This window comes from Oncorhynchus nerka, linkage group LG4 (assembly GCF_034236695.1).
Source record: "Oncorhynchus nerka isolate Pitt River linkage group LG4, Oner_Uvic_2.0, whole genome shotgun sequence".
Lineage (NCBI taxonomy): Eukaryota > Metazoa > Chordata > Actinopteri > Salmoniformes > Salmonidae > Oncorhynchus > Oncorhynchus nerka.
This window is the reverse complement of record NC_088399.1, coordinates 45,284,388-45,308,387: the sequence shown is the minus strand read 5'-3', so window position 1 is coordinate 45,308,387 and position 24,000 is coordinate 45,284,388. Positions and strand designations below refer to the sequence as shown.

General features: G+C 44.6%; 2 protein-coding genes across 2 annotated transcripts in view; one reads left to right on the top strand and one right to left on the bottom strand.

Moving 5' to 3' along the window:
- The window catches only part of LOC115126367 (CAP-Gly domain-containing linker protein 1-like), a 28,477-nt gene extending 15,808 nt beyond the window's left edge, over window positions 1-12,669 (top strand). Inside the window, exons 14-19 of the mRNA XM_029655976.2 lie at window positions 1,439-1,545; window positions 5,427-5,483; window positions 10,758-10,845; window positions 10,997-11,215; window positions 11,391-11,503; window positions 11,648-12,669. Coding sequence (XP_029511836.1) covers window positions 1,439-1,545; window positions 5,427-5,483; window positions 10,758-10,845; window positions 10,997-11,215; window positions 11,391-11,503; window positions 11,648-11,882 — 819 coding nt within the window. The 3' untranslated portion in view covers window positions 11,883-12,669. The remainder of the gene's footprint in view (window positions 1-1,438; window positions 1,546-5,426; window positions 5,484-10,757; window positions 10,846-10,996; window positions 11,216-11,390; window positions 11,504-11,647) is intronic.
- Window positions 12,670-15,339: 2,670 nt separating this feature from the next.
- Window positions 15,340-23,780, bottom strand: LOC115126358 (B-cell CLL/lymphoma 7 protein family member A-like). The gene is made up of 6 exons (XM_029655969.2): window positions 23,612-23,780; window positions 20,387-20,471; window positions 20,084-20,174; window positions 18,703-18,852; window positions 17,800-18,038; window positions 15,340-17,376 (listed from the first exon to the last, which is right to left on the bottom strand). The coding sequence occupies exons 1-6, from the start codon at window positions 23,701-23,703 to the stop codon at window positions 17,311-17,313; spliced, it is 723 nt and encodes a 240-aa protein (XP_029511829.2). The 5' UTR covers window positions 23,704-23,780; the 3' UTR covers window positions 15,340-17,310.
- Between the last annotated feature and the right edge of the window lie 220 nt (window positions 23,781-24,000).

Genomic DNA, 24,000 nt, shown 5'->3' with positions numbered 1-24,000 from the left:
CAAAATGTTAACATGCAACACGACACACAGCACATGACTTACAGTAAGAGATTGCATTCAGGATTGCGCTGCATCTGCCATGGATCGGTTACTCACATGTAAAGCCAGATGATTGGAGATTAAAAACAAAAAATACACTAGAAATATATCTACTTTATGTTAGAACGCAACCGAACAGACAGCACGTGAGCACATGACTTACCATGGCAATCCATCAGGGAACCTTTTTTATTCCGTGCCGGCAGCAGTACTTTAGCAAAGAAAAACATTGATTCCGAAGCCGTGTTTCTGTCCAGTAAATTAATTATTGACATGGTCACACGCACACACATACTGTACACTGCCACAATGGGACTCTAGTCCAGGGGAAGCATAGCAACAGAAGAGGGGTTGTTCATTGCTAGTCAACATGTCCTCCCTTCTCTGGTGGAAGTTTCCACTTGTTTACCTAACATCCCCTTCGGATGTCACGATGCCCAGATTTTTTTTCTGTGATATGTTGTCTTTGACAAGTACAAGAGTTCATTTGAATAAAAATCCTAGAAACAAAGATTTCGCATCCCATTAGCTATTTTTATGCCATATTGTTTAGAAATAAGAGTGGGAGTAAGAACAAACAGAATGCTTAAAAGGATTTAAAGTTTGACTCATGATTTGGACGCTCATCCTTTGACCCCCCCCCTGCTGCTGTCCCTTTAGAAATGAACATTATCTTTTCAGTCATTATCATCATCTCTGCATGGTCTCTAATGCCTCAGAGGATCCATCTCCTCCCAAATGGTGATTTAAGTGGCGATGCCAAGTCTCACATACAGTTTATCTACACATGATTTTTTTTCTGATGAGCTGGGAATAAAGAAACAAAATAATACTTAGTCATGGACAATTGGCGCTAGAAGTAGGGAAACGGAGATATCTAGTTAGCTGCATGCATTCAACCGAAATGTGTCTTCCACATTTAACCCAACTCCTCTGAATCAGAGAGGTACAGGGGACTGCCTTAATCAACATCTGGGAGCAGTTGTTTTGTGGGTTAACTGCCTTGCTCAAGGGCAGAACGGACAATTCTTCCAGCTTGGGGATTCAAACCAGTGACCATTCGGTTACTGACCAAACCCTCTTAACTTCTAGGCTACCTGCCGCCCAGGCGAAGTGATTTAATCCCTCACACACGTATGTCTCTGTGCGTAGGTTTGGCAGACAGTTTATACGATGAGTAATGGTGTTGGTCTTTGTGCGCCGAGGAAACGGCTGTTTCAGTGGAGCAGTGTAACTCGGCAGTGTCTTCTTGTTAATGTTCGCGACTAAGACTGTTAGAGAGGCGTGAAGAAGAGACGGCTTTATCTGTTTACTGTTTACTGTGTGTCTAAGTCTCTCTTTTCTCTCTCTCTCTCTCCCTCCTTTCATCCTTCTTTTCCACCCGTGTATCATTTCCCAGCTCGAGGCGCTGAAACAGCAGAATTCCAAATTCAAGGAAGAACTCAGTCTCTCGCAGGAGCGGAGCAGCACGCAAAACCAGCGCATCGGAAATCTGTGCAAGGAAATGTGAGTGCGACCGAAGGTTATTGTGCTTGCTCTTCGGGTGTGATCTAATCTGTGTGTGAATGGCTGAGGGAATGTTCAAGGGAAAAGGGGAATTCCATGCATGGACGTGAGTATGGCTGATGGTTGGTTCCTCAGCTGATACTGTGTTATTCAGCGTTCAAATTATGCATTGACTACAAGCTGGCCCTCGAAATAGACAGTCGACCAACATGTCAGCTTCTTTGGATCCAGAAGACACAGGAGGATTGTATGCTCTGTGGCTCTGTGGTGTTTCAGCGTGCGTGTAAAGACCAGCACATCAGAAGCCTGTGCAGGGAAACGTGAGAGAGGCTCAAATCAAAGTCTTACTCAAATAAGACATAGACTTATATATTTAACTCGCTCATGCCACTTAGTCAGAGAGAGAGAGAGAGAGAGAGAGAGAGAGAGAGGGGTACAGTTCACTCTTAAAGCCAGTTTGTGACACCTGTGTGGGATCATGATATGCGAAGTGTAGTCTTCTGGTATTAGAATGGTTGTTGATGTATCCCTAAAACCCAGTAGCCAGTGATGATGAAATACGTCCCTCTTATTAGACAGCAGTATGCTAAGTACAGCTGCAGTATGTCAGGAGAAAGACTGGGCTCCTCTCTTTGTTGTGGTGAGCGTCATGCATGACCTAGGGTTCTATTTATAGGTCTGTGTGTGTGTGCATGAGTGGATGTGTGTGTGTACATGTGCGTGTGCATGCCTTCATGTTTAACTTGTGTGTTGTGACCCCCCCGTGTGAGTCATCAAAGCATCGGTCTCTGACGTCGGATTGACGTGACAGGCTGAATGACAGCAGCTACTTTATTATTCACTTTGTCCTGATTTCACTATTCTCTCCTCTTCTTCGCGCATCTTCCTCCATCCTTTTAGACACAAGCGTTCCTCTTTCCTTCCGTCCATCAGAGACTAGGGAGTGTTACATAATCACAGCCTCTTCTCCTCGACCCCGCTTGCCTCTAACATGGCCACTCCATGGGTCTCATAACTTCCATGACGTGTGCATTCGCGCGTGTCTGCAAGAGCGAGTATGCTGGCGTGTTTGTGTGTGTGAGAGTGGGAGCAGCTTTGTGCTGCCGGAGACATCTCGTCTGGGAGAACAGCTGCATCCGACCCAGTCAGTTCTCTGATCTCTTTGTGTGTGTTTTGGCTAGATTGGTCTGTATTATATAGTCTATGGTTATTTTATTGTATACTCTCTAAGGAGTAGAGTGCCTTTTCACTTCTCCCAGGTTACAACCTTTGGGAGTGTGTGTGTGCGCGTGTTAAATATCAGCCTCTCATATCACGCTTGATATTTGGCAGTCTGGGCCGTACATAGGCTTACGGTACGTGGCCTTCAGATTGCAGGCCTGCAAGAGTATAGCAAAACAACTGGCTAGGTACTGCTCTGTTTCAGCTGATATGGGCAGCCTAGCTGTGTGGAGGAGAAGGTACTGTTCTGTTTCAGCTGATATGGGCAGCCTAGCTGTGTGGAGGAGAAGGTACTGCTCTGTTTTAGCCGATATGGGCAGCCTAGCTGTGTGGAGGAGAAGGTACTGCTCTGTTTTAGCCGATATGGGCAGCCTAGCTGTGTGGAGGAGAAGGTACTGTTCTGTTTTAGCCGATATGGGCAGCCTAGCTGTGTGGAGGAGAAGGTACTGCTCTGTTTCAGCTGATATGGGCAGCCTAGCTGTGTGGAGGAGAAGGTACTGCTCTGTTTCAGCTGATATGGGCAGCCTAGCTGTGTGGAAGAGAAGGTACTGCTCTGTTTCAGCTGATATGGGCAGCCTAGCTGTGTGGAGGAGAAGGTACTGCTCCGTTTCAGCTGATATGGGCAGCCTAGCTGTGTGGAGGAGAAGGTACTGCTCTGTTTCAGCTGATATGGGCAGCCTAGCTGTGTGGAGGAGAAGGTACTGCTCTGTTTCAGCTGATATGGGCAGCCTAGCTGTGTGGAAGAGAAGGTACTGCTCTGTTTCAGCTGATATGGGCAGCCTAGCTGTGTGGAGGAGAAGGTACTGCTCTGTTTTAGCCGATATGGGCAGCCTAGCTGTGTGGAGGAGAAGGTACTGTTCTGTTTTAGCCGATATGGGCAGCCTAGCTGTGTGGAGAAGAAGGTACTGCTCTGTTTCAGCTGATATGGGCAGCCTAGCTGTGTGGAGGAGAAGGTACTGCTCTGTTTCAGCTGATATGGGCAGCCTAGCTGTGTGGAAGAGAAGGTACTGCTCTGTTTCAGCTGATATGGGCAGCCTAGCTGTGTGGAGGAGAAGGTACTGCTCCGTTTCAGCTGATATGGGCAGCCTAGCTGTGTGGAGGAGAAGGTACTGCTCTGTTTCAGCTGATATGGGCAGCCTAGCTGTGTGGAAGAGAAGGTACTGCTCTGTTTCAGCTGATATGGGCAGCCTAGCTGTGTGGAGGAGAAGGTACTGCTCTGTTTCAGCTGATATGGGCAGCCTAGCTGTGTGGAGGAGAAGGTACTGCTCTGTTTCAGCTGATATGGGCAGCCTAGCTGTGTGGAGGAGAAGGTACTGCTCTGTTTCAGCTGATATGGGCAGCCTAGCTGTGTGGAAGAGAAGGTACTGCTCTGTTTCAGCTGATATGGGCAGCCTAGCTGTGTGGAGGAGAAGGTACTGCTCTGTTTTAGCCGATATGGGCAGCCTAGCTGTGTGGAGGAGAAGGTACTGTTCTGTTTTAGCCGATATGGGCAGCCTAGCTGTGTGGAGGAGAAGGTACTGCTCTGTTTCAGCTGATATGGGCAGCCTAGCTGTGTGGAGGAGAAGGTACTGCTCTGTTTCAGCTGATATGGGCAGCCTAGCTGTGTGGAAGAGAAGGTACTGCTCTGTTTCAGCTGATATGGGCAGCCTAGCTGTGTGGAGGAGAAGGTACTGCTCCGTTTCAGCTGATATGGGCAGCCTAGCTGTGTGGAGGAGAAGGTACTGCTCTGTTTCAGCTGATATGGGCAGCCTAGCTGTGTGGAAGAGAAGGTACTGCTCTGTTTCAGCTGATATGGGCAGCCTAGCTGTGTGGAGGAGAAGGTACTGCTCTGTTTCAGCTGATATGGGCAGCCTAGCTGTGTGGAAGAGAAGGTGCTTTTAGTTTCCTTAACTGTCCTTGCATCAACAACCTTTGAAATATTTGAATCCTTTATGATGTGATGTTATTTGTGGATTCAAATCAAGTATTTTTAAATGTGTGTGTGTGTCTGTGACTGATGCTTTAGAGTGTGGTCAATGTGATTATGCCTTAGTTGGACACACAGAAGGTGATTTAGACTGGCCCATTTGCCACACATACTGAGAGTTGGACATGACCTTTACACTCATCACTACTTAGCCATGACAACCTTTCCTTTATACCCATACTAACATCACAGCCAAGCAGAGATACTCTGTGCTATAAATGTCTTTTTTATTTATGTATACATTTGTTATCATTGATGTTGAACACATTCTGATGGTCCTTTATTAGAAAGTGCCTCTAGACATGAATGATGTTGATTGTTATTGAGTCTCACAAATGTTGACTGACACTGAAAAGCAACTCACCCTCGCCCTTCTCTCTTTCTCCCTCTCTCTCTCTCTCCCTTCTCTTTCTCTCTCTCTCTCTCCCTCTCTCTCTCTCTCGCCCTTCTCTCTTTCTCCCTCTCTCTCTCTCTCTCTCTCTCTCGCCCTTCTTCTTCTCTCGCCCTCCCTCCATTTCTCTCTCTTCCTCTCTCTCTCTCTCTCTCGCCCTTCTCTCTTTCTCCCTCTCTCTCTCTCTCTCTCTCTCTCGCCCTTCTTCTTCTCTCGCCCTCCCTCCATTTCTCTCTCTCCCTTCTCTTTCTCTCTCTCTTTCTCTCTCCCCTCTCTCTCTTGCTCTCCTTCCATCTCTCTCAGTGAGGAACTGAAGCTGAACAGACATAAGTCTCAGTACCAGCAAGACATGAAAGACAGGTAAAACATTTATTACACATTCATTATAATATTTATAACACATTTATTACACATTAATTATAGTATTTATAACACATTTATTACACATTCATTATCGTATTTATAACACAGTTATTACACATTCATTATAGTATTTATAACACAATTAATTACACATTCATTATAGTATTTATAACACAATTTATTCGCTGCTGCCTTGGGAAGATAGCTGAGTGTAAACATATTGCACCATACATCTGCTGCCTTGGGAAGATAACTGAGTGTAAACATATTGCACCATGCATCTGCTGCCTTGGGAAGATAACAGAGTGTAAACATATTGCACCATGCATCTGCTGCCTTGGGAAGATAACTGAGTGTAAACATATTGCACCATGCATCTGCTGCCTTGGGAAGATAACTGAGTGTAAACATACTGCACCATGCATCTGCTGCCTTGGGAAGATAACTGAGTGTAAACATATTGCACCATGCATCTGCTGCCTTGGGAAGATAACTGAGTGTAAACATACTGCACCATGCATCTGCTGCCTTGGGAAGATAACTGAGTGTAAACATATTGCACCATGCATCTGCTGCCTTGGGAAGATAACTGAGTGTAAACATATTGCACCATGCATCTGCTGCCTTGGGAAGATAACTGAGTGTAAACATACTGCACCATGCATCTGCTGCCTTGGGAAGATAACTGAGTGTAAACATATTGCACCATGCATCTGCTGCCTTGGGAAGATAACTGAGTGTAAACATATTGCACCATGCATCTGCTGCCTTGGGAAGATAACTGAGTGTAAACATATTGCACCATGCATCTGCTGCCTTGGGAAGATAACTGAGTGTAAACATATTGCACCATGCATCTGCTGCCTTGGGAAGATAACTGAGTGTAAACATACTGCACCATGCATCTGCTGCCTTGGGAAGATAACTGAGTGTAAACATATTGCACCATGCATCTGCTGCCTTGGGAAGATAACTGAGTGTAAACATACTGCACCATACATCTGCTGCCTTGGGAAGATAACTGAGTGTAAACATACTGCACCATGCATCTGCTGCCATGGGAAGATAACTGAGTGTAAACATATTGCACCATGTATCTGCTGCCTTGGGAAGATAACTGTGTGTAAACATACTGCACCATGCATCTGCTGCCTTGGGAAGATAACTGAGTGTAAACATATTGCACCATGTATCTGCTGCCTTGGGAAGATAACTGAGTGTAAACATATTGCACCATGCATCTGCTGCCTTGGGAAGATAACTGAGTGTAAACATATTGCACCATGCATCTGCTGCCTTGGTACAGTTTATTTTCTATATCCATTAATGATTGACTTCAGTGTGTCTGATAGTGGAAGAAAAACACAATTTATTTGTCACATACACATGGTTAGCAGATGTTAATGCGAGTGTAGCGAAATGCTTGTGCTTCTAGTTCCGACAATGCAGTTATAACCAACAAGTAATCTAACTAACAATTCCAAAACTACTGTCTTATACACACAAGTGTAAGGGGATAAAGAATATGTACATAACGATAAATGAATGAGTGATGGTACAGAGCGGCATAGGCAAGATACAGTAGATGGTATTGAGTACAGTATATACATATGAGATGAGTATGTAAACAAAGTGGCATAGTTAAAGTGGCTAGTGATACATGTATTACATAAAGATGCAGTAGATGATATAGAGTACAGTATATTCGTATACATATGAGATGAATAATGTAGGGTATGTAAACATTATATTAGGTAGCATTGTTTAAAGTGGCTAGTGATATATTTTACATTTCCCATCAATTCCCATTATTAAAGTGGCTGGAGTTGAGTCAGTGTGTTGGCAGCAGCCACTCAATGTTAGTGGTGGCTGTTTAACAGTCTGATGGCCTTGAGATAGAAGCTGTTTTTCAGTCTCTCGGTCCCAGCTTTGATGCACCTGTACTGACCTCGCCTTCTGGATGATAGCGGGGTGAACAGGCAGTGGCTCGGGTGGTTGTTGTCCTTGATGATCTTTATGGCCTTCCTGTAACATCGGGTGGTGTAGGTGTCCTGGAGGGCAGGTAGTTTGCCCCCGGTGATGCGTTGTGCAGACCTCACTACCCTCTGGAGAGCCTTACGGTTGTGGGCGGAGCAGTTGCCGTACCAGGCGGTGATACAGCCCACCAGGATGCTCTCGATTGTGCATCTGTAGAAGTGTATGGATAGTGTATACAGTGCATTCGGAAAGTAATCAGACCCCTTGACTTTTTCCACGTTTTGTTAAGTTACAGCCTTATTAAAAAATACCCCAAAATGATAAAGCAAAAACAGGTTTTTAGAAATGTTTGCAAATCTATATAAATGTCAAACTGAAATACCACTGAAGGTTTCCCATCTCCACAGAGGAACTCTTGAGCTCTGTCAGAGTGACCATTGGGTTCTTGGTCACCTCCCTGATTAAGGCCCTTCTCCCTCGATTGCTCAGTTTGGCCTGACAGACACTTCTAGGAAGAGTATTGGTGTTTCCAAACTTCTTCCAATTAAGAATGATGGCGGCCATTGTGTTCTTGGGGACCTTCAATGCTGCAGACATTTTCTGGTACCTTTCCCCAGATCTGTGCCTCGACACAATCCTGTCTTCGAGCTCTACTAACAATTTGTTCGACCTCATGGGTTGGTTTTTGCTATGATATGCACCGTCAACTATGGGACCTTATATAGACCAGTGTGTGCCTTTCCAAATCATGTCCAATCAATTGAATTTACCACAGGTAGACTCCAATCAAGTTGTAGAAACATCTCAAGGATGATCAATGGAAACAGGATGCACCTGAGCTCAATTTCGAGTGTCATAGAAAAGGGTCTGAATACTTATGTAAATAAGGTATTTCTGTTATTTCAAAACATTTTTTAAAAAATCTGTTTTTGCTTTGTCATTATGGGGTATTGTATGTAGATTGATTAAGAAAAAAACGATTTAATCTATTTTAGAACAGAACCATTGTCCTGCTGAAGCTGAAGCGCAGCTGGGTCATGCAGGAAGACAATGATCCAAAACACACAATCAAGTCTACATGAAAATGGCTAAAAAGCAACAAATGAGAAGTTTTGTAATGGCCTTGTAAGGACAGACACCGGAGACGAGAAGCAGGTACAGGGAGAGCATGTCAGAAACAGCGTCAGCACACGGATACACAATGACAAACGACAATCACAGCAGCAGGGAACAGAGCTGGGGAACTGACAAATATAATAATATTATAGGTAATAAACAGGTGATTGAGTCCAATAATCGCTGATGTGTGTGACGGGGCAGGTGTGCGTAATGATGGTGGCAGGAGTGCGCAATGCTGGGGAGCCCGGCGCCCTCGAGCGCAGGCGTGACAGGCCTAGTCAAAATCCACACCTAATCCCAATTGAGATGTTGTGGCATAACTTCAAACGAGCCAATCATGCTTGGAAACCAACAAATGTTGCTGAGTTAAAGCAGAAATTCCTCCACAGCGATGTGAGAGACTGATCATCAACTACAGGAAGTGTTTGGTTGCAGTCATTGCAGCTAAAGGTGGCACATCCAGTTATAGAGTGTAAGTGGGCAATTACTTTTTCACACAGGGGAATTGTGTGTTGCATAACTTTCTTAATTAAATAACTAAAATAAGTGTCCATTTGTTTTGTTATTTGTAAACTCAAGTTCCCTGTATCTAATATGAGGTTTTGGTTGAAGATCTGATAACATTCAGTATCAAAAATATGCAAAAAATAGGGAAAATCAGAAAGGGGGCAAATACTTTTTCACGGCACTGTACATCCCTTTACTAACACTAGTAATGAGAGGAGAGATGGAGGGAAGGAAGGAAAGGAATGTTGAAGGGGAGAGGAGGTAGAGGAGAAGAAGTTGGGGGTGGAGAAGAGAGGAGAGGAAATGGGAGGAGACGAGAGGAGCAGAAGAGGTGGGAGGTTGGCATCAGAAAGGTTATTTAAACCAAGAGAGAGATGATGAAAGCCTTAGGAAGGGTTATGTGGAGCAGGACTAATCAGTCAGGAGAGATCAGGGGATAACTACCTTTTCAGGTGAATGTTTCGCAGTCAGACAGTCAGAAAAGAGACGTTATTCAGCAGCACTAATCCCTAGAAAAGTAGGCTATATATCTAGACTAGCATCTGTAGTAAAGACTTTGTTTAGGGGAAGACATCCAAGCTACATCTTTTGTGATTAACATGCTGACCAGAGAGCTCGCGCGCATGTTGATTCTGTCCAACCACACCAGACGCCATCAGGACACGCAGGTTGAAGTATCAAAACAAACTCTGAACCAACTATATTCATTTGGGGACAGGTCGAAAAGCATTTAACATTTATGTCAATTTAGCTAGCTAGCATGCTGTTGCTAGCTAATTTGTCCTGGGATATAAACATTGGGATGGTATTTTACCTGAAATGCACAAGGTCCTCTACTCCGTTAATTAATCCACAGATAAAAGGGTCAAAGTTAGTTTCTAGTAATCTCTCCACCTTCAGTGGTCTTCTTCTTTGGACTTTATATGGTGGTTGGCAACCAACTTTAAGGTGCATTACCACCACCAACTGGACGAGTGTGGACCTCAATTCATTGTTCAATCTCCCAAGTGGGTATATGTTCCTAAAAACCAATGAGGAGATGGGAGAGGCAGGACTTGCAGCGAGTGAAGCTTCACAAATATAACCAAGTTCTATTTTAGCGCCTGGTTTCGCAGATGCTCGTTGATGTGCGCAAAATGATTGAATAACATGTATGTATACATTTATTTTGCAACGCATGCGACGCGAGCTGTGTGGTCAGCATGTGATTAAGGTTGTTGTTCCATGTGGATGTATTGGATCATGAGACCCAGGCAGGGTAATGCCATCAACCTTGGGGTTCCACAGACAGATTATTCACTGTGTTCTGAATCCTGCTAATGCCTTTTCTTGTCAAGTTGGATTTCAACATCTGGATTTGTGATGTTCTTTCAAACTTTGGCCCTAAACTTCCCAATGTTGTTATTGAGAAAGAGCTAGCTCCACTAGTCTTTAGTGATCCTTGTTCCAACGCCTTGAGTATCACAACTATTGTGTGAAGTATTTGATTATTTATTGTAAATCAAAAGTTAAAAAATTGCAGTCAGAGACCTTCATCAGGCAGAAGTTTCTCACTTTACCCAAAGAGAAATGTATGCGTGCACACACAGTATTGCACTGCTCCTGCCAGTCCCAGTGTGGGTCTGTGAGTTCTGTATTTAGCAGTTCTCTTCCTCTGTTCCCCCCCAGGGAAACTCTATCCAACCAGGAGACAGGGGAGGAGAGAAACTTCCAGAAGACAGATAAGGACAAGGAGCTGGAGACTCTGAGGAATGAGGTAAACATTCACACACAACTCTAGCAGACTGTGGGCCTTTTGATGAAAAATTCAAGAAAACTTGCATTGGGTCCTATGCTTTTTCTCTGGGCTGCCATACAACGGCTGTATCTCTATATTCGTTGAAACCTGTCTCTCTGTCTCCCTCTAGATTGTGGTGCTGCGAGGTGAGAACGTCATGGCCAAGACGCTGCAGTCTGCCGTTGAGGCGCTGGAGAGAGACAAGGCCCAACTACAGGGATGTGTCACCAGCCTGGAGCAGAGGCTCATGGGACAGCAGGCCTCCGAGGGAGGGGACAGTGGAATGCCTTCCTCAGGTGATGCAGTTCTGGACCAGCTGAGAGAAGAGAAGGAGTTTGCAGAGGGACAGGTATGATTCGCAATTAGTATTCAAATTGCATCATTTGCTTGTCACTTATACAGTATATAATTTGCATAGATAGATATCTGTACTTCCACCATTGTCTCACAGTCCACCTCACTCTTTCTCATATAAACTTGACTGTGGTCTCGCTTCTCTCCCTCCATATATTTTCCTCCTTCAGATTAACTTCCTGAACAGTGTGATTGTGGACCTGCAGAGGAAGAACGAGGAGTTGAAGGTGAAGTTGAAGAAGATGGTTCTGGCTGAGTTCAACGGCAATGACGGCACTGACGGGTCAGTCTTATAACATATAACCTCTGAACCCAAACCCCAAACTTAGCCCTCAATTACAGTTGTTGACAGACCCGTCAACATGCAATATTTTGCATTTCCCTAATCACTCTCTCTCTTCCTCTCTCTCGGTCTCTCCCTCTCTAGTTTGGAAGAGTGTGGATCTAAGAAGGACAAGAAGGCTCCTCCTCGTCTGTTCTGTGATATCTGTGACTGTTTCGACCTCCATGACACCGAAGACTGTCCGACCCAGGCCCAGAGCCCTGACTCAGTGCCCCACTCTTCCTTCAAGGGCAAGCCAGCCGACCAGCGGCCGTACTGTGACATCTGTGAGGCCTTTGGTCACTCTACAGAGTCCTGCCAAGATGATCAGACCTTCTAGACTCTCATCCACAGTATCCCACCCCTGCCCTGCACAGACCGCCAAACACCGACCAGACTCCCTCTGGGTTTTTATATCGTATTTATGTATGTCACTCACTGTCATAGTCCCCTTAGGTAACTCAAAATCCCCCGCTACCTAAGACTCTCCTATGACTTATACTACTTCCTCTCATAAACGTTTCTCTCCTCCCTCACCAACTCTCCTCTCCTCTCTAACTCTCCTCCCTCACCAACTCACCTTTCCTCGCTCTCCTCTCTAACTCTCCTTCCCCACCAACTCTCCTCTCTAACTCTCCTCCCTCACCAACTCTCCTTTCCTCGCTCTCCTCTAACTCTCCTCCCTCACCAACTCTCCTCTCCTCTCTAACTCTCCTTCCTCACCAACTCTCCTCTCCTTTCTAACTCTCCTCCCTCACCAACTCTCCCTCCTCCCTCACCAACTCTCCTTTCCTCTCTCTCCTCCCTCTAACCCCCTCTCCTCTCTAACTCTCCCCTCCCTCTCTCTAACTCTCCCCTCCCTCTCTCTAACTCTCCCCTCCCTCTCTCTAACTCTCCCCCTCTCCCTCTCTCTAACTCTCTCCCTCTCTCTAACTCTCTCCCTCTCTCTAACTCTCCCCCTCCCTCTCCTCTCTTACTCTCCTCCCTCTCTCTAACTCTCCCCCTTCCTCTCTCTAACTCTCCCCCTCCCTCTCTCCAACTCTCCCCCTCCCTCTCCTCTCTAACTCTCCTCCCTCTAACTCGCCCCCCCCTCCCTCTCTCCAACTCTCCCCCTCCCTCTCTCCAACTCTCCCTCTCCAACTCTCCCCCTCCCTCTCCTCTCTAACTCTCCTCCCTCTAACTCTCCCCCTCCCTCTCTCCAACTCTACCCCTCCCTCTCCCCCTCTCTCTCCTCTCTAACTCTCCCCCTTCCTCTCTCTAACTCTCCCCCTCCCTCTCTCCAACTCTCCCCCTCCCTCTCCTCTCTAACTCTCCTCCCTCTAACTCGCCCCCTCCCTCTCTCCAACTCTCCCCCTCCCTCTCTCCAACTCTCCCTCTCCAACTCTCCAACTCTCCCCCTCCCTCTCCTCTCTAACTCTCCTCCCTCTAACTCTCCCCCTCCCTCTCTCCAACTCTACCCCTCCCCTCCCCCTCTCTCCCTCTCTAACTCTCCCCCTTCCTCTCTCTAACTCTCCCCCTCCCTCTCTCCAACTCTCCCCCCCCCTCTCCAACTCTCCCCCTCCCTCTCCTCTCTAACTCTCCTCCCTCTAACTCGCCCCCTCCCTCTCTCCAACTCTCCCCCTCCCTCTCTCCAACTCTCCCTCTCCAACTCTCCCCCTCCCTCTCCTCTCTAACTCTCCTCCCTCTAACTCTCCCCCCTCCCTCTCCCCCCTCTCTAACTCTCCAACTCCCTCTCCGACATGTAATATCCATGTTAGGAACTAAAGGAATTAGTCTTCTGTTATTAGTTCATAAACGAAACATCTTCTGTTATTAGTTAGTTCTTCAGTTTTTTTGCATACAGCATGGGTTGGGTTTTGACTTCAGTTCTCACAGGAAATAAACTTCCCATATGTAACCGGGCAAGAGGGAAGGCATTTGACGATGCAGACGTACGTGAATGTGAAGGGCCTGGATGCACCAGAGTGGTTCACTGCTAATAGCACAATTAATGATGAATGTTTCTCCAACACATTCCTCTTTCACATGTCACGTTCCCGAGTCAGTGTGCTGTGTCCAGACCCTGACCTGTGTATTTATTTATTTAACCCTTATTTTACCAGGTGAGTTGACTGAGAACACTTTCTCATTTACAGCAACAACCTGGGGAATATAGTTACGGGGGGGGGGGGGGGGGGTGACCCTATGGATGTCCCCTCCACAAAGGGAACAGGGTAATACCACAGGACACACAGTCTACCTGTACTACCAGGTTGTGTTCAGCAGGCACAAAATTATAGAGGACATTTTGGAACTGAGGAGGTATTTTGGGAAATTCTCCACAAAAAAAGGCACATGTTGTTTTAATGCCTACTGAACATCAACCTGGTGCTTGTGGCGGGCGCTCATCCGAACTAAGGCAACCGAACGCCAGCCACTTAACTTGTTGTTGCACTACTCACTTTAAAACTCCCTCTTAGAATCCAGGACCCACTTAGAAACTGCCATGCTAAATGAAAAAAACAAACGTGTTGATTTGATAAGAAATGTCGAGACAGAAAACTACCTAGTTACTGTCACCTTTGTATGTGCTGCCTGTGTATTTTATGTATTGTCTTTTTAAAAACGACCTGTCCTGTAATAGATATACGTGTACTAGAGCTATGTACTGAAGCACACAGTTTGGATCATATTGAATCGCCCAGTGTAACAAAGCTACGTATGATAGATCTATGTGACTAACCAATGACACCGGCCTTTGTAAATAACCATCAGAAGTTTTCTGAAAAACTAAATGTGCACAATGTGCCATGGAAACAAAAAGGATCTTTTACGTGTATTTTATTTTTCTGCTCTGCACGTTGGACGATAACGATGTACCGACTCCAGGGAACAAACGTAACGCACTTGTAATGATGTTATTAACTCTATAAGCACATTGTGGACTCTTTACTAAGTGACGTGACTGTTTAGTGCACTGTTTTCTATGTTTCAAATAGCGTTAAGGCATCGTCTATAAAGGCTTTATAAAGGGTTTGTTCAATCGGTAGACTGTTATAAACCCTTTACAGATGAGGACCCTACTGTAAAGCGGTACTGGTTTTCTATGTTGTGTACAAAAAAAATACAATAAAAACAAATACTCTACCTGTAGAATGTTGATTTCCTCTTATCATCTGATGATGTAAGTCATAGTCCAAAAATCAGTGGAGTTGTGTGCTGGAACAAACAACCATATTGCTTACGCCGATCCAATCCATCCTTTCAGATCTACACGGTGTGTCCAGTGGGTAGTAGAGATTGTTTCTGGACAAGACTCCTCTCTGCTCAGCCCCACCAGCCCGCCCCTGCCCCCAAACCTACGAACCACACCAGGCTGTTTCCATCTCACCGACCAATAAGTACAAGAACTGCTCATAATTAATTCATCCCCAGATACATTACCCCTGACAGGACGAGGGGAACTGAAATAACCCTCTCCATTTTTCATGAGTTCCCCTCAAATACAACAGAAGGAAAATAGTTTCACTGAAAAACAGGCCCCTAAAAGAGAAGGGGAAGTCTGTAGGGAAGTGTTTGAGTGCCAACTGAAAACCAGTTGCTACCTCAGATTGCCTTCCCTCTAAGTCGTATGCTTTGTTGCACTCCAATGAGAAGCACATATGCATTAGAAAGATAAATGAGTAGGAAGAATTGGTTCTTTTGACATATAATTCAAACAGAAGAAAATGACCTATGTCGAAGAGTTCTTTAACCTAGTACTTGAGGTAATGCGTCTGAAATCAATGGGCAACAGGAAAGACTCTGGGTAAAATAAATATTTTGGGGCTTTTTTATTAATAAAACAAAACCATTGGACATGATCAAATCTGAGCACTAGCGATGGAATAAATAAGTCAAACCAAACCATCAACCTGTACAAGATCATTCTAAACTGAAACAATATGGTCCCAAGAAAACAAGCATCTGACATGTTTCCTCAGCTCTTTATATACACAGTTCATATGAGTTAAACTAGAAGCATTAACCGGTTCAATCAGAATCAAGTGAAAGCTAAAACATAAAAGATATCTAAAAAACGGAATGTTGTACATACTTCTCATGTCAATTACATAGCATCACTAGTACCAGCTCTGCTGGACTGTAAATGAGGTATATGCTAAAGCAGTCCTCTGTCTCCACTGAAATGTCATTTCATTTCTCTCTATTGAACTGATGTTTGGATGTGTGTATCCGCTGATAAACAGTCGGTCAGACAGGCTCACGCTCTTGAGATACCCATGTCTACATGGGGGGGGGGGGGGGGGGAAATCAATGGTTATTGATTGATCAAGTCACCCGAACAAAAAAACATACATAAATAGGTTTGAGGCTGATTTTTTTTTTTGTGTGTGGAGTTGACAGATTTGTGCGAATATGCGTTCCTTCCTCGATCCTGAAGTTAGTTTGCGACCCACAGAGAGCACCTTGAATGAGGATCTGAGCACCTTGAATGAGGATCTGAGCACCTTGAATGAGAATCTGAGCCACAGTTTGAACTACAAGCCGGACTGGACACTGAGGGGAGGTTATGAAAGGTGATACATATAGTAATACATTTAAACCACCGCGATGGCAATGAAGACTCATAGAAAAATGGTCATTGCTGTTGACCAAGTGGGAATTTAGCCCGGACACCCACATGTTTCTGTGTAACTCCTCAACTCTTTTGTAGTCGTCATGCCTTTTGACAGGAAAGAAGCTGGGAAGAGAAACTGACTGACACCCAGGCTCGTGGGAAGCTGCTGACTCCCTCAAAGTCTATTCTTCTTTCGAGATATTTGCAGAATGCGGTTTTGTACAGTACATGTTGTCTTTCTAACAGTAACCAATGCGAAACGGAAACTGTTTATAGTTGAATGTAAATGCTGAATAAAATCATTAGCGTCAGCTCAATGTTAAAACCGTAAGGCAAATAAAAACATGGTACAATAAAAAAGTAGTTAAAAACAGTTTTACCTACCAAAGTACGTTATACCACAATAATCAAAGAACACCCTTCGATAAAACCTACAAGCATGTCCTCGCGAAAAAATAAACGTGACCAGAAGCACTCTTGTTCTTCCTTTAGGAAAAAAAAGCAAGTTAAATAAAGCTAAAATAACAAACTGACAGAAATCCACACCCAGCACAGCAGCAGTAAAACCATAGCGTGCCGTTTTTGTGACATTATACCTTAACAGCGCATTGACCCTCCTGGGCTAAACAACAACCCCTAAACTAAACAACCTGGAAACTGTCCTAAACAACCGAAGGTGAGTTAGGGGGAGGTTTGACGTGGCTCCTGGGATAGAAGATGAGAGCTACAGATCTGGGATCAGTTTACCTTCCCTTGCATCCTAATTTTAACCATCGGGGGGGGGGGGGACATAGAAACTAAACCTTAGATCACTGTCTAGGGGAAACTCCATCCTACTCTGTTAGCGTGTGGTGCCAGCGTAGAATGTGAAGTCCCATATTGTCAGTGGGTTTGTGTCACAGGTGCAGGTCAGTGTTTCTCTTCTGGGAAGAGCTGGGCTCACAGCGCCACCCCTGGCCATGGAGGGGATAACAGGCTGGTTCATAGAATTACTCGTGGCATTAGTGAGGGAGTGAGTGTGGAAGAAGAGGAGGAGGGAAGGAAGGAAGAAGGCTTAGTGGAGGGAGACAAAGTCCTTTCTCCCTCTGCTCGGAGGAGTGTTAGGGGCTACAGGGGAGGAAGAAAGGGAGGTGAGGAAGAAGATAGAAAGGATGCAGCACGTCTATTTCTCCTAGTAGTCCTGAGATGGAGACTCCTGCATGCTCTTCTTACTGGGAGGAGCCTCTTCCTCCTGTTCCTGCCAGCCCAGAAACACAAACACACAGTCAGATAAGGGTGTTTTAACTAAAACAAGGCTGTACCAGCTTGTCTCTGCTAACATATATTTTTTTAAACATTTTAGTCATTTAGCAGACGCTCTTTTCCAGAGCGACTTACAAGATCAATTAGGGTTAAGTGCCTTGCTTAAGGGCACATCGACAGTATTTTCCCCTAGTCGGCTCAGGGACTTGAACCAGCGAACTTTCGGTTGCTGGCCCAACACTTAACAGACAGGCTACCTGCCGCCCACAAACAACTACAGCTGATGAAGTTATCGGTTCATCTATTTATTTAGAAATGTGGACGGAATAAAAATTAAATGAATAATCTGGAGGTCCTCAGGCCACTCGTCTTCTTCATGGAGGAAGAGTAGAATATACAGTATAGTAGAACAGATTACCTGAGTGACTTCGCAGCTGTCTGAGGTGTCCTTGTCTCCTGAGGTGTCCTTGTCTCCTGAGGTGTCCTTGTCTCCTGAGGTGTCCTTGTCTCCTGAGGTGTCCTTGTCTCCTGAGGTGTCCTTGTCTCCTGAGGTGTCCTTGTCTCCTGAGGTGTCCTTGTCTCCTGAGGATGTCGGTCTGCTGTCTCTCTTGTCCCCCTGTCCTCTCTCTGAGCCCTCAGTGGACAGGTTGCTCTTCGCTGCACCACAAACACATTAACACACGACATGAATCACCTGGTAAACCTGTCAGATCTGTACTGTTGAACGACTGCGTTTGACCATCAGTTACAAGACATTCTGCTACAAGACATTCTAATGTCTAATGGGATACTGGAAAGGAATTCTAAACCCATTGATGCCACTTATTGGTAATATGCAGTATTTACAAATGTTCAGCAACCAAGGTATAACTGGGGAGGAGCATTACATGTAGGGATACTAGAGAGAGGGGTAGAGAGAAAGAGAGGGGTAGAGAGAAAGAGAGAGGGGTAGAGAGAAAGAGGGAGGGGTAGAGCGAGAGTTCTATTTTGCACCAGGCTGAGAGAGGTCTCTTGTTAGTAGGGGGTGAAGATGGAGAGCTGGCAGTTGAAGCCCCGAGGGTCTGGTCACAGCTGAACTCTCTCTCTCTACATCCTTCTCTCTCCCCCTCTCAGCGTGATGAGTCCCTGAGTACTGCCCTGTGACTTCAGGCCTAACCAGCTGACCAAACAGGAATTGAATATACACTGTTCTTCTAAACCCTGCCATCAGCTTCACCCATCCAGTTGTATTAGAAGTGTCAAGGAAAGGGCCACAATAGGAGGGGATTTCAGGGATGGCAATTGTCCGTGGTAGTGGTGGGTGTGTGTGCGCAAGTCTCACTCCTCTTGCTGCCAGGGCTCTGGTCGCTCTTGGCCTCACTGCTATCGCCGTGGGATACGGTAGAGGGTTCAGGGGCGGGGCTAGTGCTGCAGCTGGTTTCCTGTTTGACGGGGGAGGAGTCGGCGATGGAACTCTGGTTACTGTTGTCGTCTGAGAGAGAGATGGAGAGAGAGAGATGGGCTTTTAATTTGGTTTGAACTTTCAATTCCATTCTGGGTCCACAGACATATACACCAACCCACACACCGGGTGTTAAGTGTCCCACAGAGTTCAAAGCTGCAGAGCCACATGGTTTATTGTGAGATACAGCCGTGACTGAATATCAGCCAATGAAATGAGGTTTGTAATTAAGTGATAATGCCCAAGAAGCCGGTGCTTGGAGGATATATTGGCACAGGGGTAGTTAGGCCCGAAACGGCTGTCTAGCCGTGCCAATATATCATCCAAACACCGGCTTCGAAGGCATTATCACTTTAATACGATGGGTTACTAACATAGTAAAAAAAAAAAAAGACATATTTTCATAAAAACATTCATTTGCTGAATATATTCACTCTATTTCATCCTTCCATGAGATATAGTCCCGACACAAATCTAAGGTTCCTACCCAAGCCGGCTGGTCGTTTGTTCTATTGGTTCGGTTGCCAGAGAGACCCAGTCGGTAAGTCTTTTTGTTGTTCTGTATCTATGGACGTTCTAAATGTTCCATTGCCATACTGGCTGGCAACATTTTTATCCGTTGCTTGCTAGCTAGCCAGCCAACTACGGCTAACTCACGGTCACGTCAAACAGTGCAGCTTGAACAGCAAAGTAGCTGCATTTGCCTTTGTTTAAGCTTTCTAGTGACATTTATTTGGATACATCCATAAGAATGAGCTAATGACACGCGATTTCACCTGGCATAGAAAATGTGCTCTCTCATCAGGACACTGTTGTTCAGAGGAGCTAGCCAACAACACAGCTAACACAATCACTTCAGAAGACTGACTGTCTGTCTCATCCCGACATTCATTACTATGGGACAGCTAGAGATCGAATTTTAAATGTCGGAGAGACAGACAGCAAGATTCATACAAATCTCCGTGGTGAAAACCAAATGCTAGTCTAAAAGAAATGTGAGAATTTTCATAGTGGAGATCAAGTTTATAAATTGCTTGGCTGGGCTGATGAGACAATGGATTGCGCAGTGAGATGGAACAGAGAAAATAGGCATTTTAACATCATAGATTTAGCTGGTGGTAACTTGTGGAATAGACACCGTCTGGAATGCCTTTGTAACCAATCGGCATCCAGGACTAGACCCACCCATTTTATAGACCTGTAATAATGGACCGTTCGTCAGAGTATGGCGGCTATGGACTCTGAATTGAGCATTACTCACCATGCATGTCCATCATCCCAGGAGAAGAGCTGTTCTCAGGTGTGGTCAATTCTGACCCATACTTCTCATCCTTCCCCTTCTTCTTACTCTTCTGCAAGACAACAGACGGGGGGCAGAAATACTGGTTACATACAACACAGTGACGTGATGCGAGTTTGTGAAGTTTGAAGAGGTGCTTAGAGAATTCCTGTAAAAGACATATCTACTGAACTTCAATGCGGCTGACGTGTGTGTGTGTGTGTGTGTGTGTGTGTGTGTGTGTGTGTGTGTGTGTGTGGGAGGGAGGGAGGAGGGGTTACATACATCATCTGCTGATTTGGGCTCAGTCACTGGAACCCACTTGAAGATCCTCAGGGATGTGTCTCCTACGATCACCCATTTCTTCTCCCTGATAGACACACACAGGATTAGAATTAATTGAATGGTTCACTTCAATTCACATTCAATGTTTCTTTAGTGATATCAACTGGACCAGTGGTACACGCAAAACACCATAAAGAAAAAAGTCAGACAGAAACAAGAACACGGATACAGTCACAGACGATAGTAATAAAAGTAAATACAATTTGATTGATTGATTAATAGAATAACGCTTCCCAATGGTGATTTTAGCATGCAAATCTTGGTGGGTAAACAACACATTAACACTATACCACTGCTACACCTGGCTATCAACGGAGCCTTGTCTGGCAGCTAAACAGTTGATTTAGCTTCATTTACTGCCTTTAAAAAAACATAGCTGATATGGCTGACTTGCTTAAACAAATGTGATTTCTACTGACAATTGAGATGTACAAACAAGCGGATAAGAGGCAATCCGTCATTTCGATTAAGACATTAATGAGCGAGTTAGGATGAACATAGTCAACATAACTATTTTTTCAGCACTTTTGAAATGTACATGACAGAATTCAGAACATGAGCTCCCCCAGTGTTCTCCCTGTACACCAAGTAAGAACCGTAGGATAAATAAAGGGGGCGTATAAGCAGACAATGAAAGCTCTTACAATATTCAATGATTACATTTCTCAAAAACAGGTTATAGGCTACATGTGGACCACCAAGTCAGAACAGTGGGCAAAATTAAGAGGTGAAAATAGAACAGATTATTAGGTTGAGGCACATGGGCTACTAAAGGCTAACTTAAGTGATAATGCCCGAGAAGCCAGTGTTTGCTGGATATATTGGCATGGGTGTTGTTAGGCCCGAGACAAAGTATTACGTAGTATTACTTTCTTAGCTACAGTGTACATATCTCCCTGGCATATTACATAATTTATGCAGCAGCATACAAGACATGTTGAGACTCACCTTGTTGTGCTGTGCTCACTTGAACAGGAAGGTGGCACGGCGGTCCTTCCTGGGCAAATTTGTCATCAAACTTTGTCATCAAAGTCTGGCATTCTCTGGATTTATGGTGCTTTCAAGAGAACTGGGAACTCGAAGAAAAAAAAAAGGTTGAATCATGATGACATCAGTGATCTTCAGGTCGTAGCTCTAGAAAGAGGCCCGAGTTCCCGATTTACAATTCCGAGTTGGATGAAAGTTTAAAATGTATTTGACTAGTTTTAGCTAATTTTTTCCGAGTTCCCAGTTGTCTTGAACTCACTAAAGTCAGATTTTGCAGTTCTGAGTTAACAGTTGTTTTGAGCGCAGCACAAATCATGCTTCATTGACAGCAATGTTGAATGTTTATAATTTTAAACTAGGAAAAGAGACCCTTAATCTTAGACTTGGGACCACAGAGCCAATCCACTGAATAGCAGGCTAATGATTGATTTGCAATGCTTGCAGTTAGCCACGGATTCCTTCCAAACCACTCATTGTTGAATTTGCGAATTCCAACTTGTTGTGTAATGTTTATGTCCAATGGCCGATGAGCACCGATACATTTTATCTATAATTTCTCTTCATTATTTCTCTTCATATGACAGGGATTAAATAGGATTTGCCAGTAGATTGTCGACTTGATTCATGATGATGACTGCTAGCTAAGATTTTGAAAGTATGATGTTGACATGATCAGTCCAAAGTTACTGTAGATATAACGTGATTTGACATCATTTTATCTGTGGCCAATGACATTGAGCCTTCTTGGCTGGGCACTTCTAATGTAACTCTATGGCTGCACCCAAGGGGCTAGAATTTTAGAGCTCTACCCTTAGACTTGGCGGTGACGTAGTGTCCCCATTAGTGACAGAACACTGAGCCAATCACGGCGTAATGCTCCATATTTTCTGCTGGCTTGCCCCGCCATCACAGAAAGCACTGAGCTAGGCTGAAACACTTGAATTTTGGAGCTGCCTTAATCAAGAAAACAAAACAAAAAGAGACCATGTTTGTATGCGGCTTTATTAACTCAAAGATATATATTTTACATTGCTTGCAAATTATATGTGACAAGTATTAATGCCAAAAAAATATGACTTATTTTTTTGTTATAAAATGTAGGGCTCAAAACCCCACTTGAATGACAGGTCGCAACTGATGGTTCCCATCCCTCCTAGTTAAAACAAATGAGGCCTTTTTGCATAATAATAATAAAACAGTAATTGAATTTGTGCACTAGTATGTGGTTCGACACGAATGTGGGCCTATTACAATTGAAAGTCGAAATAATTTTGATTCAACAGGTACAGACACAATTGAAACAAATATGAAAACAAACTTTAGTAGGCTATTAGAATGTTTTAATTATTTCCATCTTGAAGGTTTCATGATTGTAATTTGCAAATAGCCTTCAATATGTCCCTATCGCTTTTTAACAGCGAGCTTTCAATTGTTTAGCAGATTTACTTAATAATGGAGACACTAGCGCAGAATCTCAATTTTTATTCAGAAAGTAAACGACTCAATCTAATCCACTTTTGAAAATAAATGGTGCCTTGATAGAAAGCAATTCATTAACATTATTTTTAAATAAATAAAAAAAGGTAATCCAGTGGTATTGCTAAACTTTGAAAATGTTATATTTGTAAAACCCTGAGACTGACTCATTGCGTGTTCAGTCAAACATGAGTAGTCCCTCTCCCAGCCCTCACGCGCAATCTCTATTTGACCTAAAGGGCGACTCGAAGCGCTTAATTTAAAACTCCAGACGGTGTAAAAAGTACTCCGACTCTAGAGCGCACTAGCCTATAGTCCCGAAGTATATTTTTGAATGATTTGCGTCGAGTCGGTGTTCTGAAACGGTCGACTCTCTTCCCTCTCTGCTACTACAACGGCCAGGAAAAAGGAATGGCTTCATGTGACTGCAACGAAATGGCTTCTGGGTTCGACCCACATTAAACCTTGGTGGAAAATTCTCTAAAATCATTGGGATCTGGTTTGTAGACGATTAGAGATACGTAGTCGCGCACACCAAGAGTGCGCCCTAGCGCACCTGAGTAGAGAATCGGTCCTAAATTCCCTTAAAATATTTGCCGTCTTTCAATTGCATTCTCGCTCGTTCTCTCCCCTCACCCCCACCCCCAACAAGCAAGGCTTTTCCTCATGTTAGACAACGAGTGTTTTTTCCCTCTTTCTTACCATTTCCGTACTTTCTCAATCGCGGCCATAACCCGCTTGATGTCATCTTTTGCCCTGCTCCGGGTCTCCGCTCGGACCGACCTGCCCGACATTGCCGCGGTTGGTAGGCTAGAATGTTTTTAAAGCTCACCGGCAGTTCAGACACAATGCAAATGCTCAGTACAGAGCCAGCGCGCCTGCGCCGAGTGGAGAGGAGAGGCGCGAGTAGAGGCCGCAGCTGCAGAGAGTCGCTCTGTTTCCCCGCTGTGATCCACACAGGAGAACAAAGCGACACAAACTCAACTGCGGAAAACTATGCCTAAAACTTATTTGCCGGAAAAAAAATACTCTTGGTATAACAACAAAGTAAATCTCATGTTGTGGCAATATAGGTATATGCCGAAATGTAC